General features: G+C 43.4%; 1 protein-coding gene across 1 annotated transcript in view; it reads left to right on the forward strand.

Moving 5' to 3' along the window:
- Positions 1-5,802, forward strand: part of CXADR (CXADR Ig-like cell adhesion molecule) — a 53,894-nt gene extending 48,092 nt beyond the window's left edge. The window contains exon 8 of the mRNA XM_045002174.1: positions 5,108-5,802. Coding sequence (XP_044858109.1) covers positions 5,108-5,149 — 42 coding nt within the window. The 3' untranslated portion in view covers positions 5,150-5,802. The remainder of the gene's footprint in view (positions 1-5,107) is intronic.
- The last annotated feature ends 11,994 nt before the right edge of the window (positions 5,803-17,796 follow it).

Genomic DNA, 17,796 nt, shown 5'->3' on the forward strand with positions numbered 1-17,796 from the left:
AAAGCTTATGAACTGCTGCAAAAGTGTCAGAGGATGCAATGAAATAAACATAATGTTCCTTCTGCCTCTTCTTTCCAGGAGCAACACCTGCCAAGAAGTGCTTTTGGTGGGATCTATGAGAACCACTAATCTACCCAGGTGCCAGGTCCTCCCTCCTCCAAGATCTGATTTGGTGGCTGCCTAGCCCAGTTTTCCCATATATGGTGGATGATTACAAACAAACAGATTCCTGATACTATCCACTTTGGTTGTACCATAGAGTTCCCCTCTTCCCTTCCAAAACCCCCTTTCTCATTCCTTTCAGGGACTGCTCTCATACTCTTATAGGAGATTGACTCCCTACTTCTACCAAGACCCATAGAACCCATACCCTAGTGCTGAGGTGGAAAGGGATTTTATTCCCAATATTTTTCAATTCCTAAGAAGAAAGGGGATGGAGATGACACTTCAATGTCTTTATCCTAAAATAAAGATTCAGGATGGTCACCCTGGTATTGATAATCTCATCCCTAAACAGATACAAATGATAAATGGCTCTTGACCTGAAGGATGACTCCAGCTGTACCGTCTACAAGCTTGGCTTTCATCAGTATATGTATCAGGCACAATATAGAAAAAATAGTTCTGTTCCCTCCTACAGTGTGAGACTCTCTAGCTTGGGCGGCAGGACAGGGAACGTGTGTGTGTAAGAGTCCCATTTGCTGCATCTCCTCAGAAGATGTTAATTACGGATGTCTCCCTTGTAGGCTAGGGCATTCATCTGGCCAAACAGAGCTCAGGGAACATGGACTCCTCAAGAGTCCAGGGTATAAGTGGATCTCCTGGAACTCAGAGCAGTCCAAGAAGCCAGCAAAAGATTCTTACTATTCATTCACTTGCAACTTATTCAGCTCATGTCATACAATGTGAGAACTGTGTTCTACATCAACAAGCAGTGGGAGCAAGATCACCCTTTTGCATAGAGGCAGTCCACCTCTATGCAAAACTGGTATCTTTGTCATCACATTACCCTGTCAGCTGTTCACCTGGGAATACAGAAAACAAAATCCTTTAGGAGATCACCTAGACTGTTTTGTAGCCCTTGTGGAACACATGAAAGGCCAAGCAATATCTTCACAAAGACTATCAAAGTGGATCTCTGGCTATATCTGCTCAGTTACCGGATGCTCCTCCACCTTACGGAGTGAAGACCCACTCCACCAGAGCAAAAGCTCTTTGAGTAGCTTCGCTTTGGGAAGTGCTACGCCTTGAAATGAATAAAGTAGTCATTTGGAGTTCTTTTCATACCTTCACACAACACTCTGTCTCAGTGAAAGCCTTCTCAGCTGATGCATCCTTTGGGTCAGTCATCAATACCACAGAGATCTTCGCACCCTCCTCCATCCTGAGCAGTGCTTGTCAGTCACCCACAGTGGAATACACATAAAGACCAGCACTTGAAGATGAAAGAGAGGTTACCTACCTTCCATAACCACAGTTCTTTGAGATGTCTTCTCAGTCTGTACTTTACTACACACTCTCTTTCCCCTATGCTTCACACCATCGCTGTTTTGCGGCAACAGAAGCAACTGGAGAGGGAGTTGGTCCGCACCACTCCATATACCCTTGGATCAGAGTACAAGAAGATAAAGAGCACAGGAGTGGACCAACAGATTCTACTCTTCCAGTTTCAAGCGCATGAGGAGGGCATGCATACTCACAGTAGAATACAGATAAGGACCTCACACCTCAAAGAACTCTGGTTATGGAAGGTAAGTAAACTCTCTTTATTATCCTTGCCCTGACTGCCATGGATTTTTTTCCCCTGATGTCTTTAGCTTCCCTTATCAATTTTCTACACTTCATAACTTCTAATTAATATGAATTTCTATTTTCCCTTTTGAATTCTAGTTGCTGCTGTCTCTTCTGCCACTGAACCAGGATGGCCCCTTAGCCATAGTTGTTTTCTTTATTGATTGTGGCCATCTAATAAACTCTTCCTAAAGAATTCCCAATTTTAATTTACTTTTCTGGTTTTTTCCCCCTAATCAATTTCATTCATAATTTTCCTCATATTCAGGAAATTAGCCCTTTTGAAGTACCGTGTGTGTGTGTGTGTATTACTGATTTGGGACTGTCCCTTGTTTGTCCATATTGAATGTAATCAGGTCGTCATTGCTTGTCCTTAGGCAACTGGTAACTTAGAGGTCAGTGATTAATTCATCTGTCTTGCATCTGAAGAAGTGGGTATTCACCCACGAAAGCTCATGCTGCAAAACGTCTGTTAGTCTATAAGGTGCCACAGGACTCTTTGCTGCTAATTCATCTTTATCATTATGAGGTCAAAATAGCGTTACCTTCTGTTGCTTGCTGTACTGTTTGTGTTAGAAAATTATTTATAATTTTTAGAAACTCTGATTTACTATTGGCTGCATGAGACCACCTGCATTTCCTGAATTGAAGTCCCATGTTGGTTGTTGATTTTGTTGCCTTGGGAATGAAGAGACATTTATTTTATTATACTTTGTTTGCTAAAGAGATTTACCTGCAGAGGAAGGATAAACTGAGGACAATAAAACTTGAGGGTTTCAGGACTGACAGTACTTTGGACAGGTTAATATGAACTGGAAAAACTGGAGTGTACCAAATGAAAACCCATATTTGAATAACAGATCATTGCTCCTCCAGATGTCTGAGAAGATGTGTGATTGTTTTGTTTTATTTTATTTTTTGCATGTCAGACAAATACATCTTCTGGTGAAAGCTGCCCTTTTGGGGCAAGTATCATCTGCATGGGAAGCCTGGGTTGGAACAAAGGGCCTAATTTAGACTGGTAAAAATAGGTGTCGTTCTTCTTCAGTCGATGGAGTTTGCACATCAGAGCTGAATTTAGCTCAATACTTTTTCCAGCCCAGCCTTTTCATCATGAATATTCTGACAGTTAGTGTGCAACATAACAGAGGTTATCCAAAACTGGGGGAATATCTTGTTAACTTGCCCTAGATTTGCTCGTATAAGGAGTGGGGACAGAGCATTCCTAACACAGGCCCATAAATCTGGAATCTACATCCCTACCCTATTGTTTGACCTTGAGGGAGTCGTCATCTTTGTGGCACAGGAGAAGGAAGATTATTTTTTGTTGGGAAGTGTTCTAAATTAAAGTGATAAATAATAGAGACAAAAATCTAGATGCACAAGCATTAACCTGAAAGGGTTTATGAAGAACAAAGACAGATCAAGCTAGATTCATTTTGCAACTAGATTTACAAAACTAGTAGGCAGATGGTCTAAAGCAGTGGTCTTCAACGTTTTCCGGGTGGCGGGCGCCGGACGACAAACCACTAAGGACCGTGGCCAGCGGACAAGCATCCTCCGAAATGCCGCCGAAGTAGCGTCATCAAGAGGCGTCACCATCGAAAATCAGCGGCATTTCAGCAGTGGCACCTCTTGGTAACACCACTTTTCAGTGGCATTTCAGCAGATGCTTGTCCACCGGCCAGTACGCGGGCACACCTAGATGCCCCGGCGGGCGCCATTGCGCCCATGGGCACCGTGTTGGGGCCCACTGGTCTAAGGTAAATGCAGTTATCAATTATCACTTTCACATGGATTGAGTAGCTGGAGTATTTTACACAAAGATTAATGCTAATCAGCAGTGTGTCAAGTTATAAGAAAGTGTCTATAGGAAGTGACAGCATGCAGTGTTATAGAAGTTCCAGTCTGACTCAACATCTTCATTAATGATCTGAAAGAGGAAATAGTGTGCTAATTACATTCATAAATACTATGGAATTGAGGCATGTTATGAACAGTAGTGAAAATGAGAAATAATACAAAGGCACATAATTTTGGAAATAGGGTTAGATAATAACAAAATGAAATGCTTCCCGGACAGTTGCAGGCTTCCATGATATACTAAGAAAAGAGATTTTCTGTATATTACTGGAAATGAGTTATGCTGACATACGGCAAGGGGTGATAGTAGACAGCATATAAGATGTATATGATCTTTCAGCAAATTGTGGCAGCCAAAAAAAGCAAATGTTGTTTTGATGCCCCTTGAACAGCAATTTGGGGCATCATGTCACAAAGAAGGGAGGTTATAGTTCCTCTTTATACATCCCTTCTGAGATGAGTACTGGAATATTCTATTTAGTTTTGGGTACCTCTATAGCAGAAAGACATGGTACTCAGAAGGTGGGTGGGAGGGAAGGATCAAGGGACTGGAAGGGCTGATTTATAAAGAAACATTAAGAATGCAAAATAAATATGACTAAATAGCCAGTTGCAGTGGAAGGGACTTGATAACTAAGTACTTTAAGGTTGTAAACACAAAAGAGGAAAAATAATTGTAGGGTGAAACAATTGGTAACTAGGAGTGATGGAATGAAATTAAGGAAAGGATATGTTGAGCTGAATTTCACAAAAATATCTTCATAATAATGATGGTGGAAGACCCTCTGCTTGTGATTTTAAACTAGACCAGATAAATACTAGAAAATATACTGCAGATAACTTTACACTAACTGATAGATGAACTAAGGAGTCTGATCCTATAGGCATTAGAAGCAATGGCAAAATTCTGACTTCAATGGGAGCAGCTTCTAGATCAGGGGTGGGCAAACAACGGCCTGTGGGCTGAATCAAGCCCACCAGCTGTTTTTATCCAGCCCTTGACCTCCTGCTGGGGAGCGAGGTCTGGGGCTTGCTCCGTTGTGGCGCTCCAGCTGGGGCGCAGGGTCGGGGGCCTGCTCCTAGAAGCAGCGGCATGGCTCTCCTCCATCTCCTATGCGTAGGGGCAGCCAGGGGCCTCTGCTTTGCACGCTGCCACCACCCCAAACGCCACTCCTACAGCTCCCATTGGCCAGGAACCCCAATCAATGGGAGCTGCAGGGGCAGTGCCTGCAACAGCTCATTTCTATTCTAACATATTAATATTGGGACTTACTCTCCACTACATTACACTGATTTAATGTAGGAGTAACTCCATTGATTTCAGTCCTAATGATCTGCAGTTTAGTATAATTAGGATGAACCTAATGGTGTTTATCTTAATTACAAATTAACTTACGTGATGATCAAATATCCTAGCACCTCATATAGATTAATGGTATTCTCTTTTTTATAGTATGACCTCGCATACAAGATTCATGATATCACAGTGGTATAAACATGAAGAAACAGGCTGCACTTGTCCCATGAATTTCAACTGTGGAGAAACTGAAGTATATTATGAAATGAAGTACTGTTTGTTTCGTCTATACCTATTTTCACTTTAGAGTCAAGATTACATACTAGACTCTGCTCAGTTTTTCAGGTAGCATTTTCTTTTAATCTTACCTACCTATCGATGATGCAAAGTTTACAATGTGACAGTTAAAGGATTTTTCTCCACTAGTTCTAGGTTTTAAAGAATTAAAAAATAAAACATAAACCCTTTTCATAGTATGAAGATAGCAATGCCTCTGGGTAGAAGTAAAAACTCAAGATGAAGTTGACAGAAATCAACTCAGGTGGCAAAAAAAAATGTAGCTTGTTATGCAATTTGGTGCTGAAATTATTTCAGTCCAATCACACAGAAATTAATGTGATTTTAAGTTTTGATTTAGACTGAATTTTGTTTACAGCTAGTTAATTGCCTTATTTTTTTGATAGGAAGTGTGCCTTTCATACTGTATATTTAAATGCTGTGATGATAATGTCTTTTTAATACTGTTATAAAAATGATTTCTATAAACATTTCTTTTAAAACACCTTGCTATATTGTATTCCAAGACTGTAAATCTTGTAACATATATTAATAAAATATTACATTATAATGTGTATAGTACAAGTAGACTTATCAAAATCTGGTAAAATATATGCGGCAATAAGTGGTGTCAGTTTATGACCCTACCTTTGCTTTTCATCATTTTATCATAGAAAAGAGGGGCAAAGAATATGCAAATAGTGACCGAATTGTTTAAACAAAGAAATTTACATACATTAGCTTAGATTCTCCCTTGAGTTAAGATGGCTTTGTACAGTTCTGAGAGTGCAAAGTGGCCATAAATCTGATGGCAGATAGCAAATCCACACACTGTGTGGCTGGCATCAAGACTGTGGCCTGGAGAAAGAAGGCATGGTGGGATGAAGGGTTCCAGTGCGCAAGTAATCCCCAAACACTGGCGTGGCTCCTTGTTACCATACATAATCAACATAAATTAAAGCAGCCGGAAGGTCTAGGCTGACATGCAGTGGCCTACTGTTGACGGAGCACAGTTGTCTTAAAACCATTTTGTGTCCACAGAGAGAGACTCCTGAGGTACACTGTATGCTCATCAGTGACTGCTGAAGATCTCATTTGATTGTTGGGTTAGTGAATCAGTGTGAGGTTATGTGTTTGTATTATTTAAGGCTTAATGCAGTGATTTCTACCATGCTGTCTCTCTGAAGGTACCCATGTAATCTGATGATACAGGCTGTTATTCCTTCCCTGATGGTGGTAACCAGTGAAAGTGAGAGTGCTAGTTGTTAGATTTGTACTATCCTGATTTTGTTTGTGCTAGGATTATATGTCAAAAAAGACCAAAACACAAAATCTGACACACGAGAGAGATGCATATATTTGCTTTAGTCAATGCGCATGAAAAACTAAGCAATATTCCATAATCAGCTTTTTTAAGTACTCACTCACTCACTCCAGTGGTATAGCCTCTGTACTCACAGCAGATGGTAACTGGCTGCTCACAGAGAAAGGCAAGATTCTCTCTCACTGGGCAGAGCACTGATAGTCTCCTGAACTGTCAATCCACTATGTTTGATGAAGCCATTGATTCACTCCCACTGTGTTCTGTCCTGGATGGAGCTGTCCTCGTACCCTTCTTTAGGCGAGATTATTAAGGCCAGCAAGCAGCTGTACCGGGGCAAGCCTCCGGACCCAAGAGCATTCAATCTGAAGTGTACAAATGTGGAGGTGCACACCTGGCAGGAAACTCACCAGCCTTTTCAAGACTATATGGGAACAGGGTACCATGCCCCAGGAGTATAAGGATGCTTTCATAGTCCATCTGTAGAAAAGGAAGAGAAGCATATCAAGCTGTGACAACCATTGCGGAATCTCACTGCTGTCCGTAACTGGGAAAATCCTTGCCTGGTTGTTCTCAACAGGCTCATCTCTCATTTAGTGGACCTGGTGTATCCAGAGTCACTGAGTGGCTTTTGTGCTGGTTGTGGCACCATGGACATGATTTTTGCAGCCTAACAAATACAAGAGATGGCTTGTGAACAGAATAAGGACCTATATGTGGTATTTGTTGCTCTGACCAAGGCTTTTGACACAGTGAATTGTGAGTGCCTGTGAAAACTCCTCTGGGAACACAAATTTATGAAGAAGAGGATTGTTGTCATCTACTCACTTCACAATGGCATGATGGCCAGGGTGATGGAGTGTGGTGACTCATCAGAAACCTTCCCTATCACCAGCAGCTCCAAACAAGCATGTGTAGTGGCTCCAGCCCTCTTTGCCACCGTTTTTTTTCAGCCATGCTCTTGTTCACATTCCAGGACTTTGGCAAAGGGGTACACATCCAGTTTAGATTGGATGGTGGTCTATTATCTACAGTGACTCAAGGCCTGCACCAAGGTAATCAAATAGCTTTTTAAGAGAGCTCCTGTTTGTTGATGACTGCTGTCATTGTACACATACTTGTCATGTATCACTTTGCCTAGGACTCAAAATGCTTTGGTTCACAGTCAGCCTGAACAAGACAGAAGTCATGTACCAGCCAGGACCAGACTATGAGCATCACAAGCACCATGAGTCCATTGTCACAACTGACAACTCACCCCTCAAGTCGATCAGGAATTCTGCTATCTGGATTGCACACTTTCCAATAACACCATGTTGGAAGATGAGATTATTCAGCATCTCACAAAGGCCAGCATGACATTTGGCAGGCTCACCTTCAGGCTCTGGAGGGAGCATGGAGTTTTGCCTCAGAACCAAGATAAAAATCTACCATGCTGTTTTTCTCACCTCACTCCTCTACGGCTACGAGATATGGATTCTATACCGACAGCACTTCAAACAGTTGGAGAGCTTCCACTTTCACTGCCCAAGATCCATCTGCAACATCAAGTAGTAGGACAGGATGCCCAACGCTGAAGTCCATGAAAGGTGCCAAATCCGTGGAATCGAGAGCATACTCAGGGCTCAGTTTTGCTGGGTCCAACGCATGGTGCCTACTGAGGTTTTCTATATACTGAAAGCGATACTCTACAGTCAACTGTGCACAGGAACCCACTGTAAGAGTCAACCCAGCCTCAGATATAAGGACATTTTGAAGGCTAACGTCTATCTTGAATTATTTGATATTAAAATCTGAGAACTCATTGCTCTGGACCAGTGGTGGGCAACCTGTGGCCCGTGGGCTGCATGCGGCCTGTCAGGGTAACCTGCTGGCGGGCAGTCAGTTTGTTTACATTTGTACGGCTGCCCGTAGCTTCCAGTGGCTGCGGTTCGCCGTTTCCAGCCAATAGGTGCTGCAGGAAGCAGTGCGGGCTGCAGGGATGTGCTGGCCACCACTTCCCACAGCTCCCATTGGCCACCACTGCTCTGGACAGCCTCAGATAGAGAGGTCTGTGCCATAAGTCCATGTCTACTTTTGAGGCATGGTGTGTGAGATCGCAGCGGGGGAATATATCATGTCGTAAGGCCAAGACCTCAAACCTTCCCCCAACAATGACTATGCTTGCTAGAAATGCAATCGCATTTACAAATCCACAACAGGACTTGCTTCCCACGTGAGAAGCCATAAAAGCAAGTATACTGAGACCTCAAATCAACACCAGCTGAACACTCATCTGCAGAGAGAGAGAGAGAGAGTGTGTGTGTGTGTGTGTGTGTGTGTGTGTGTGTGTGTAAGAGAGTAGTGAAGACATATCTAAAGTAAGTTTAGGAATTTGGTAGGGTCCTAAGAGTCTTTGAGATGGGACTGTGGTGATGCTTACAATGGAAAGAGTTCTTATTTCTAGTTGGAAGAGGAAATGGTCTGACCAGAACAGATGATTTAGGTGTTTCTTATATTGATATCCTTCCTGAAGATCTAGGCAGCTCTGTGTTGATCCAGAGAGTATGAGATCCCTAAACTTTCTTCTCATGTCAGAAGCACCATCTGTGTAGATGTTGAAGTCTCCCAAGATGATGAGGTTTGCAAATTTAAGAAGGATTTGTTGAGCAGAAACTTAGATTAGCAAAATGCCCAGGAAAAATGTACTGATGAGTGACACCAGGAGATGAGTGCTAAATAAAGACACTCAAATCATGTGTGGCCTGACTGATTGCTTTTATACTAGTGCAAATCAGGCATAATTCTATTTAAGGTATTTATATGGCTCCTATTACTATAGTATCTGAGCACCTCACAATCCTTAACATGTTCATCCTCATAACACCCTTGTGTGGTATAGAAGTTGTCATTATTCCATTGTACAGCTGAGGAGCTGAGACTGAGGCTAGGTCTACAGTGGGGGGGGGGAGGTCGACCTAAGATACACAACTTCAGCTACGCAAATAGCGTAGCTGAAGTCAGCGTGTCTTAGGTCAATTTACCTGGCCGTGAGGATGGCAGCGAATTGACTGCTGCCACGCCCCCGTCGACTCCGCTTCTGCTTTTCACCGTGCTGGAGTTCCAGAGTCGACGGCAGAGCCATCGGGGATTGATCGATCACTACCCGTCGATCCGGCAGGTAGTGTAGACGTACCCACAGACTAAGTAATTTCCGGTCCTGTTTTTCAGCACCATTGTGATCCACCAAAGCCCTGCTTGGCTGACACCTAACCCTGTGGGCACCTAAAGTCACTCTGCTCCTAAGTTTTCCAGTTTTCCTAAACCTCGTCTTAGGTGCCTATATTTCTACCACTGGGCACGTGCACTGCTGCCTCACTTTAGGTACCCGGGTGCCCATCTCCTGCCTAAACCCTAGTCCTATTCATGAACCAGGGGAAATGTAGGTGTTCAGCTTCCTAAGTTGCATGCAGGGTCTGATCTGGCTGGCATGCTCAGAGGCCACCTAACCACAAAACATGGGGGTGGGGAGTGGGTGGAAAGGAGGAGGACTTCCCTTACACCCTTTAGCCTGATGATTAGGATACTCATCCAGGATGTAGGAAACCCCTCATTCAAGTCCCTTCTCCTCATCAGGCTGGGGCAGGGGGTGGATTTGAACAGGGATGTGCCACCACTCGGGTGAGTGCCCTAACCAGTAGGCCTTGGGATATTTCAATGTCATTCCCCCTCAATCTCTCTTATTGAGGTTGTTCCAATTTAATTAAATATTGGGCCACAAAGTATTAGAATGACTCTCTAGCCAAGGGATTAGGGCACTGACCTGAGGGGCAGATCCCTGTTCAAATCCCTTCTTGTCAGGCAGAGGGGACATTTCTTCCATTGTTGTTTGCCATGTTGTTGTAGTCATGTTAGTCCCAGGATATATGAGAGAGAGAAAAGGTAGATGAGGTAATTTCTTTACATAAGAACGGCCATACTGGATCAAACCAATGGTCCATCTAGCCTAGTATCATGTCTTCTAACAGCGACCAGTGCTTTAGAGGGAATGAACAGAACAGAGCAAATTTATGAAGTGATCCATCCCTTGTCTGGTAGTTTCTGGTAGTCAGAGGGTTAGGGATACCCAGAACATGGGATTGTAGTCCTGACCATCTTGGCTAACAGCCATTGATGGGACCTGTTATCAAAAAAGAATGGCTCTGGCTGGGAATCTTCTTCACATTCTCTGTAGTGAAGACTGATGCAAAGAATTCACTTAGCTTCTTTGCAATGGCCTTGTTTTCCTTGAGTCCGGTGGCCGCACTGATTCTTTGGGAGGCTTCCTGCTTCTGATCAGCTTGACATTAGCTATCCGCCAGTCATCTGGTACCGACTGAAGAAGAGCTCTGTGTAGTTCAAAAGCTTGTCACTTCCACCAACAGAAGTTGTTCCAATAAAAGATACTACCTCACCCACTTTGTCTCAACATTGACATTCACTTTAAAAACAGCACTGTGAGTTCCAAGCAGAAATCAAATGTAGTTTTTTTAAGAAGGAAAAACCATTATCAAATACTAGATGTTCAGGCTATTATCCCACAAATATCAATATGCTTTGCTCAGTTTGCATTATATTCTTGTTTTCACAAGATGTGCTCATTTAGTCCTGTGTAGCGTAACGAGTGGCTCACAGTGATACTTTGATGCTTCAATTACTATGCAGTTTTACCTGTCTGAAAGCCCATTTAAGACAAAGATTCTGTTATGCTAATGCAAATAATTGACCAGTCTGAGATTGAGCCATTGTATTTCTTTCCTTGTCAACGCCACCCTCTCCTGCTGTTAAGTGTCTCTGTAATGTGACTCCAGTCTGTCTAGTAATTCAGACAAGAGATTCCTTTGTGACACTAATTTTAACACTACCTAAGCAGTCAACTGGCACAGATAATTGTTTGGTATTGGATGTTAAACTGGCCTATAATCTCTTTAGGGGAACTGGGCTAAAATATCAGCTTTGGCCTGTAATGTCCATTTCTAAAACTCTAAGTTGCTTCTCATAGCAGTAAAAGAGCAGCTCTACCTAACCACTGCATCTTTTTTTTTTAAATAATTGACATAACTTAGGGACCAGCAACATTTTATTATTATTGATTATTTATAATCTTATAATATTACCTTAGCATCCAGGAGCCCTAGTCATGGATCAGGACCCCATTGTGCTGGGCTCTGTATAAATACAAAAACAAAGAAATAATACAGGCTACCCCTAGTTCTTGAGCTTAATTTCATGATCTAGTTCTAACAATGTGGTACTGTTCCATTTCATCTAAATAACTACATCATCACAAGGGCACATTTGTTTTCCTCTCTGATACTAGGGTGACCAGATGTCCTGATTTTTATAGGGCCAGTCCTGATTTTTTTGGTCTTTTTCTTATATAGGCTCCTATTTCCCGCCCCCCGTCCCGATTTTTCACATTTGCTGTCTGGCCATCCTATGTAATACTCCCACTGGAGCCACCTGTTGTAGTAACTAGAAATTAAACATTATTACTACTATTTATGGTACCACCTTGGGGCCAAACAAGAATGGGGCCCCATTGAGCTAGCATTGTACAAACTGAGACATAAGGCAATGTCTTCACTAGAAATACTGCAGCTGCACCGCTGTAGTGTTTCATTGTAGATGCGCACTACAGGGCCTGGAAGAAGAACTCTGTTGCTGTCCACCTAGAGGTGCTAGCTAGGTCAACAGAAGAATTCTTTCCTCAACCCAGCACTGTCTACACCCGTGGTTAGGTTGGCTTAATTATGTTGCTCAGGGGTGTAGATTTTTTTGTACCCATGAGAGACGTACGTGGGTCAACCTAACCTAACCTTTTCATGTAAACCTGACCTAAGTAAGCAAGACAGATGCAGGGTGGGGTAAAGAGATTCAACACTCCAGCAGAGTGAACAGTAGGACATTTTGTAGTAACCCTCATGTTAGTGCCATGATTTTTGGAGGAGAGAGTGGGTGATGTTTGTTTTTTTAGTTCTTTGAGTGGGGTTTTATTAGGAGGGGATCAGTTAAAGAGAAAAACAAAGGAAGTGAGAGGGACCATAGCAGGGAGTAGAGAAAGGGGGAGAGGGCAGGAAGGGGGAGCAGAGAAGGCAGGTGGAGTGAGGTTGAGGTGAAGAGACTGTGAGGGAGAAGGGATTGGGAAGATCTTCAAGCAAAAGGACAATCAGTAGAGTGCAGTGTGTGGACACTGTAGAAAGCAGTCTGATGACATTATCAGTGTGCTAACAGTGCCTGCCTGCTGAGGTGCTTCTCGTGTCTGCTCCTGTTGGTTTGAGTTTCTGTAGCCCTTGGGACTGGCTCTTCCCTGAAATTTCTTTCTTCCCCAACCCCAGATAAAGGAGTGAGGGGGTCTGTGCGTTCTAGTGCCCTCAAACAGAGGGGGTGGGTCACACCTGCACAGTCCTGGATTTGGGAGGTGTTGGGAAGAGGCTATTGCTATTGGGCTGGGAGGCAGTTGCCCCTCCCCCCAGACCTTGGTTTGCCCATGTGTGCTCCCCTCCCCCCAAATTTTTCATAGCTCCTTTCCAGCTGGTGGTGCAGGGTCTCTCAAGGGCCTGCAGGGGGAACTGAAGCGGGCTTGGCAAGGGTTCCTAATCACTGCATTGTCAGCAACACCCTCCGCTCCCCACTGGCTGGACAGGAGCAGTAGCAGTGGTGTAAGGTGTTGTTGGTGCCACTAGGCCTGAGTAAACCAAAGTTGTGACTTTGGGCCTGAAGTGAACCAAAGTTCTTACATGCTGTGAACTTTAACCAGCCTAAGATGCTAACAGACTGCAAGCAAAATGTGTAGCTGTCAGCAATCTCCGCTTGCAAATGTAGGAGTTTGGAATAGCAGAAGCGGCGGGGAGGAGGGGGAGAGGGGGAAGGAAAATCTGTATGCGTTTGTTCTGTGAAGGCCATAGATAAGCTTGTGCATGAGAACCTTTTCTAACACGCTGAAATGTAATACCTAATGTAGCTGCTGCTGGGAAGGGAGGGGTGAGGGGGAAAACCGAACAAAAGGCTTACACAAACAAGTGGGGTATAAATGCTGGGACCCCGCCTGCGCGCGGGTGTGCAGGATTTGAGAATGCTATTCTCCCTGACACCTTATTTGGGGCTCAAATAAACCTGGTTTTGCTTCTCCACCCTGGTGTGATAATTAGTGCGACGCACACCGGGCAACGAATCCCGCTGTTGCTCCGCCTTGGGCTCTTTGAGCCGGCAACAGTTTTGGCGTCCCTGGGTGGGCTCGAGGCAAAATTGTGCCTTGCCCGGACTCCTCCAATGGCCGGTGGACGATGGTCACAGCCGATGCCTAGCGCGCACTGGTGCCTTTACCGGGGGCCTCGGCAGAGACGCGTCAGGCTGACCTTGGAGGGCACAACGGTGCAACGCACTCAGATAGTGGAGAAGCAGCTACGGGCGACGGTGAGGAACCGGTCCTGTGGAGAAGGTAGGAACAGTCCAGTGGTGTGGACTTTTGCCTGAGGCTGGGGACGCCCAGCCGTTGTAATTCCCACTAGACAAGAGAGCGTCCTATAGTGGGTCAAGGGCAAGCCCGTGGTATGGGGCAGGAACAGAGTACAGGCAGGGTATGGTGTACACCCTTAGAATGCATTCTGATGAATTGGAGAGTGTTTGAATCAGATCCAATGACTAAAAGTGAACTGAAAAGATTTTATACAGTAGACTGGCCTCAGTATCAGTTAGAGAGCCAGGAAAGGTGGCCACCAGAAGGATCACTTAATTACAGCATGATCCTTCAATTATTTCTGTTTTGTCAGCGAATGGGTAGCTTCTGAAGCTGTTTGTATGTAGAGCTCTTGTAAAAATCCCTCATCATATGCCCCAGAGCTGCACTGGGAGGAGAACTGTCCGTGGGAATGTCTGTCTCTGCTGGGCTCATGCCATTTGAATTTATTGACTGTGCAGCAAGATAAAATGCATCGTGGTAATAGGAAACAATGGCCTTGGTGTGTGTGTGTGTGTGTATACCTGTGTGAGTGTTCGTTGCTGGAAGACGCCCAGATTGCCCTGTGAAGCGATTGCTAATGATCAGGAGTAGTCTAACGCAAGCCCAGTAACTAGTGGATCTTTAGGAGATCCAACCCACGGTGGGCTGACTCAGCCTGGCATCGTCCGGCGAGGAAGCTGCTTGGGTCTAGGAATGTGTGAACCCATCTTCCCTCCCCCCCCTTCCTTTCCGTGTGGGCTACTGACAGTCTGATCATCTCATTGGATGCAATTAGAGTATACGGCGCTGTGTCTCCCAGAGACTAGCCGACGCTCTTTGCTGAAAGGGGATGTAGGAAAGTCAGTCATCCTTGTTAGTCTCCCCTGTGTGACTGTTCTGTAGGGAGAGATTCTTAGTTTATGAGCCGCTAGTGCGGACAGGGTACCCTCTCTGTGTGTGCAAGTGGAAAGTGGGTAAAGGGACAGTCTAAAAATTCTACCTCACCCCCTAAGGGTACCCCAGCATGTTCCATGTACGTACATTATGGTCCTAAAACCTGCAGGTATTTAGAGAATTGGAATCTTCACATGTGTGAAAATCCATCTAAACAGTGCCCATTAGAAGGTATCTTCAATCTAGATAAGATCATATATCTCAGAGGAGCTTTTAATCACAAAGAAAAGCCTCTGACACAGTGTGAGCAATTTGTCTAGGAACGGGTTAATTTGAAACTCGGCTAACCCCAGAGATAAAGAGAGAGCTGCTCTGCTACAAGGTCAAGAGCCAGCACACAGACTATGCTAAGTAAAATTGCTTTCAGCCCCAGCTGGTTGTGGAAAATAAACAGAGGCAAACCAAGGGTAGTATAAGTTACAGAACTGAGATTGCATTTGCAAAGCTTAACGGTTCAGTGAGATCCAACAGTTTTTGCAACCCTGAAGCCGGACAGGCAGCTGACCTGAACTGGAATCTCTGAAAGAGACGCCGCAGGAGATTCCAGGGTGTAAAAGAACAGCCATCCCAAGAGTGGAAGCATGTTGGAAATGCTGGACACGCTGTATACAGGATAATCTCCCGTCCACCTATTTCCCTTCTCTGAACATTATACACAGACATGCCAGTCTGGATATGTGTAAGTATTAAAGTGGCTTAAGGCTTGGAGCATTCATATTTTTTCCTGAGTGATGTGGGAGTGTTCCCAATACTTTCCATTGTTGTTTTATTATTTTTAATGAAGCTTTAAAATTTGGATATATGGTGTGATTTCTCTACCCCCCCCCCAGTCCTGCAATGTCAGTTTGATCACCTGACATAAGGGATAATTGGTAACAGAAATTTGTCAGTTTGGTGAGCAATAGAGAATTGGGAAGCCTTGCAGAATTTACACCATCTGTTTTACCCTTGTTATTTTATGTTTGCTTTGTTTGGTATTGTTTGGTATTATATAATAAGGATTGTATGGTTAAAGGTGAGCCCTAATAGAATAAGGAAACACTATCTGGTTTTGGTGCACTATCTAGTTTTAGCTCTGTTCTGTTTAACCGGTTACTGTTGGTTTTTCTGCTCTGTTCATTTGGGCGTTGGGTGTGTGGGCGGAACTGAACTTCTCGTTCGTAATTCCTCAGGGTGGAAGCCATGTGTGCGATGAAGCTCTGAGGTTGTATTGAGATAATTCTGTCCCGCCCCCTGTGACGGACAATGTAATAGAAGTGGAAAAATCTGGCTTTGACTGTAATTTTCTCTGCTCTCTGTGTAATTTTCTTTTCTGTTTAAGTGTCAGCAGACAAATGGGTGGGTCTCTGGGTAGACCCCCTTTAGGAGTTTGGATTGTGTGTTAAGTAAATGGCCTTTACCCAATGGCCGTGTATTTTTGCCAGGTGGCAAGCCTTACTAGGGAGGACTTGAGTAGTTTTGGGAGTAAAATGTTTTAGGGAAAAGACCAGAAGGGTGGGGGCTAGCTGTGAAGCCCACCCTCCTAGCTAAACTGGTAATGGAATAAGTTTGTGTCTAGAATAGGGGCAATTCAGCGAGAAAAGCAGGATCGGGCCCAGGCGAGGCAGGCAACAGAGAGATGGGAAAACAGGTTGGAAACTTTTAAGGGTGTAGTGGAAGAAGGAGTAAGTGAGTATAAGCATGGAAATTTCAAATACTCAGGAGGATATTTGAAATGGTGATTTGAATTGGTAAGTGGCTGCTGAAGGAAAAAGCAAGTGATTTAAGGGAAGAGCATGTGATTTTTAAGGGAAAGTGAAAAGTTAACTCTTTAGTTGCTGGAGGGAACAGCAGTTGAACTTTGTAAAAATGCTAAAGAGAAGTTTTTGGTGTCTTTGAAATGTTTGTAAATAAATTCAGGCAAAGAAAATATGGGGTAATTCTCCTGAATTAACAAGAGTATTCGTATATTTTAAGTAATGATTGACTGCCCAGAAGGGGGTAGACTTTTGCTTTGTCTTTCAGATAATCAAAGAAAACTAATACCAGCTGAACAGCATTCAACATATCATGCATTTACTGACAGAGTAACAATTATGTTTTGTGTTCTATGTTCTGTCTTGTGGTGTCTGTCTCAAGTGGCCAGAATTGTTGTGTTTAATATTTTTATGGGATGATCTAATTTAAAATCAAGTGGCAGTGTTAAATTGAAATGCAGATACTTGTTTTGTTCAATTTAGAATACAAAGTGTTTGGATATATCAGAAAAATGTGATATACTAAAGTCTAATACATTTTCCTAAGTAAGAGAAAGAAACTTTATTAGCCAAATCTTTTAATTGAGAATTGTTATTAAAATTTGCATACTAACAGTCTTTGAAAGCAAGGACATGGAAAGTTAACCCACTCCCCATATTGTACATGGGATCCTTCTGGCTACCTCAGACTTCTAGCCAGAGGGCTGGGATGGTGGAAAGCTATTGGACTAGAGGTTATATTAAGTGAACTCATCAAAGTGGGTGTGCTTGTCCTGGCCTGTTGTTCTAAAGCTCTGTAATAAGGTTATTTTAGTAAAAGGGTATATGTGGCATACATTAAATAAGACTAATGTACTGTGTATGTATTTATTGTTAACAAAAGGTGTATAAGTAAAAGTTTCCTTTATAGGTTAAAGAAAAAAATGGGAAAAGGAAAAAGAATGAGTTAACATGCTAAAAATGAACTGGCCAAGATTTGTGCTGAGACAAACTTAAAGTGGCCAGATGCCCTTCCTTTGGCACTAATAAGTATAAGAACCATTACTTGGCTAAAAACCAGAAAAAGGGGGGACTTAAATTTGCCCATGCAACTATAAAA

This window comes from Mauremys mutica, chromosome 1, assembly GCF_020497125.1.
Source record: "Mauremys mutica isolate MM-2020 ecotype Southern chromosome 1, ASM2049712v1, whole genome shotgun sequence".
Classification (NCBI taxonomy): Eukaryota; Metazoa; Chordata; order Testudines; family Geoemydidae; genus Mauremys; species Mauremys mutica.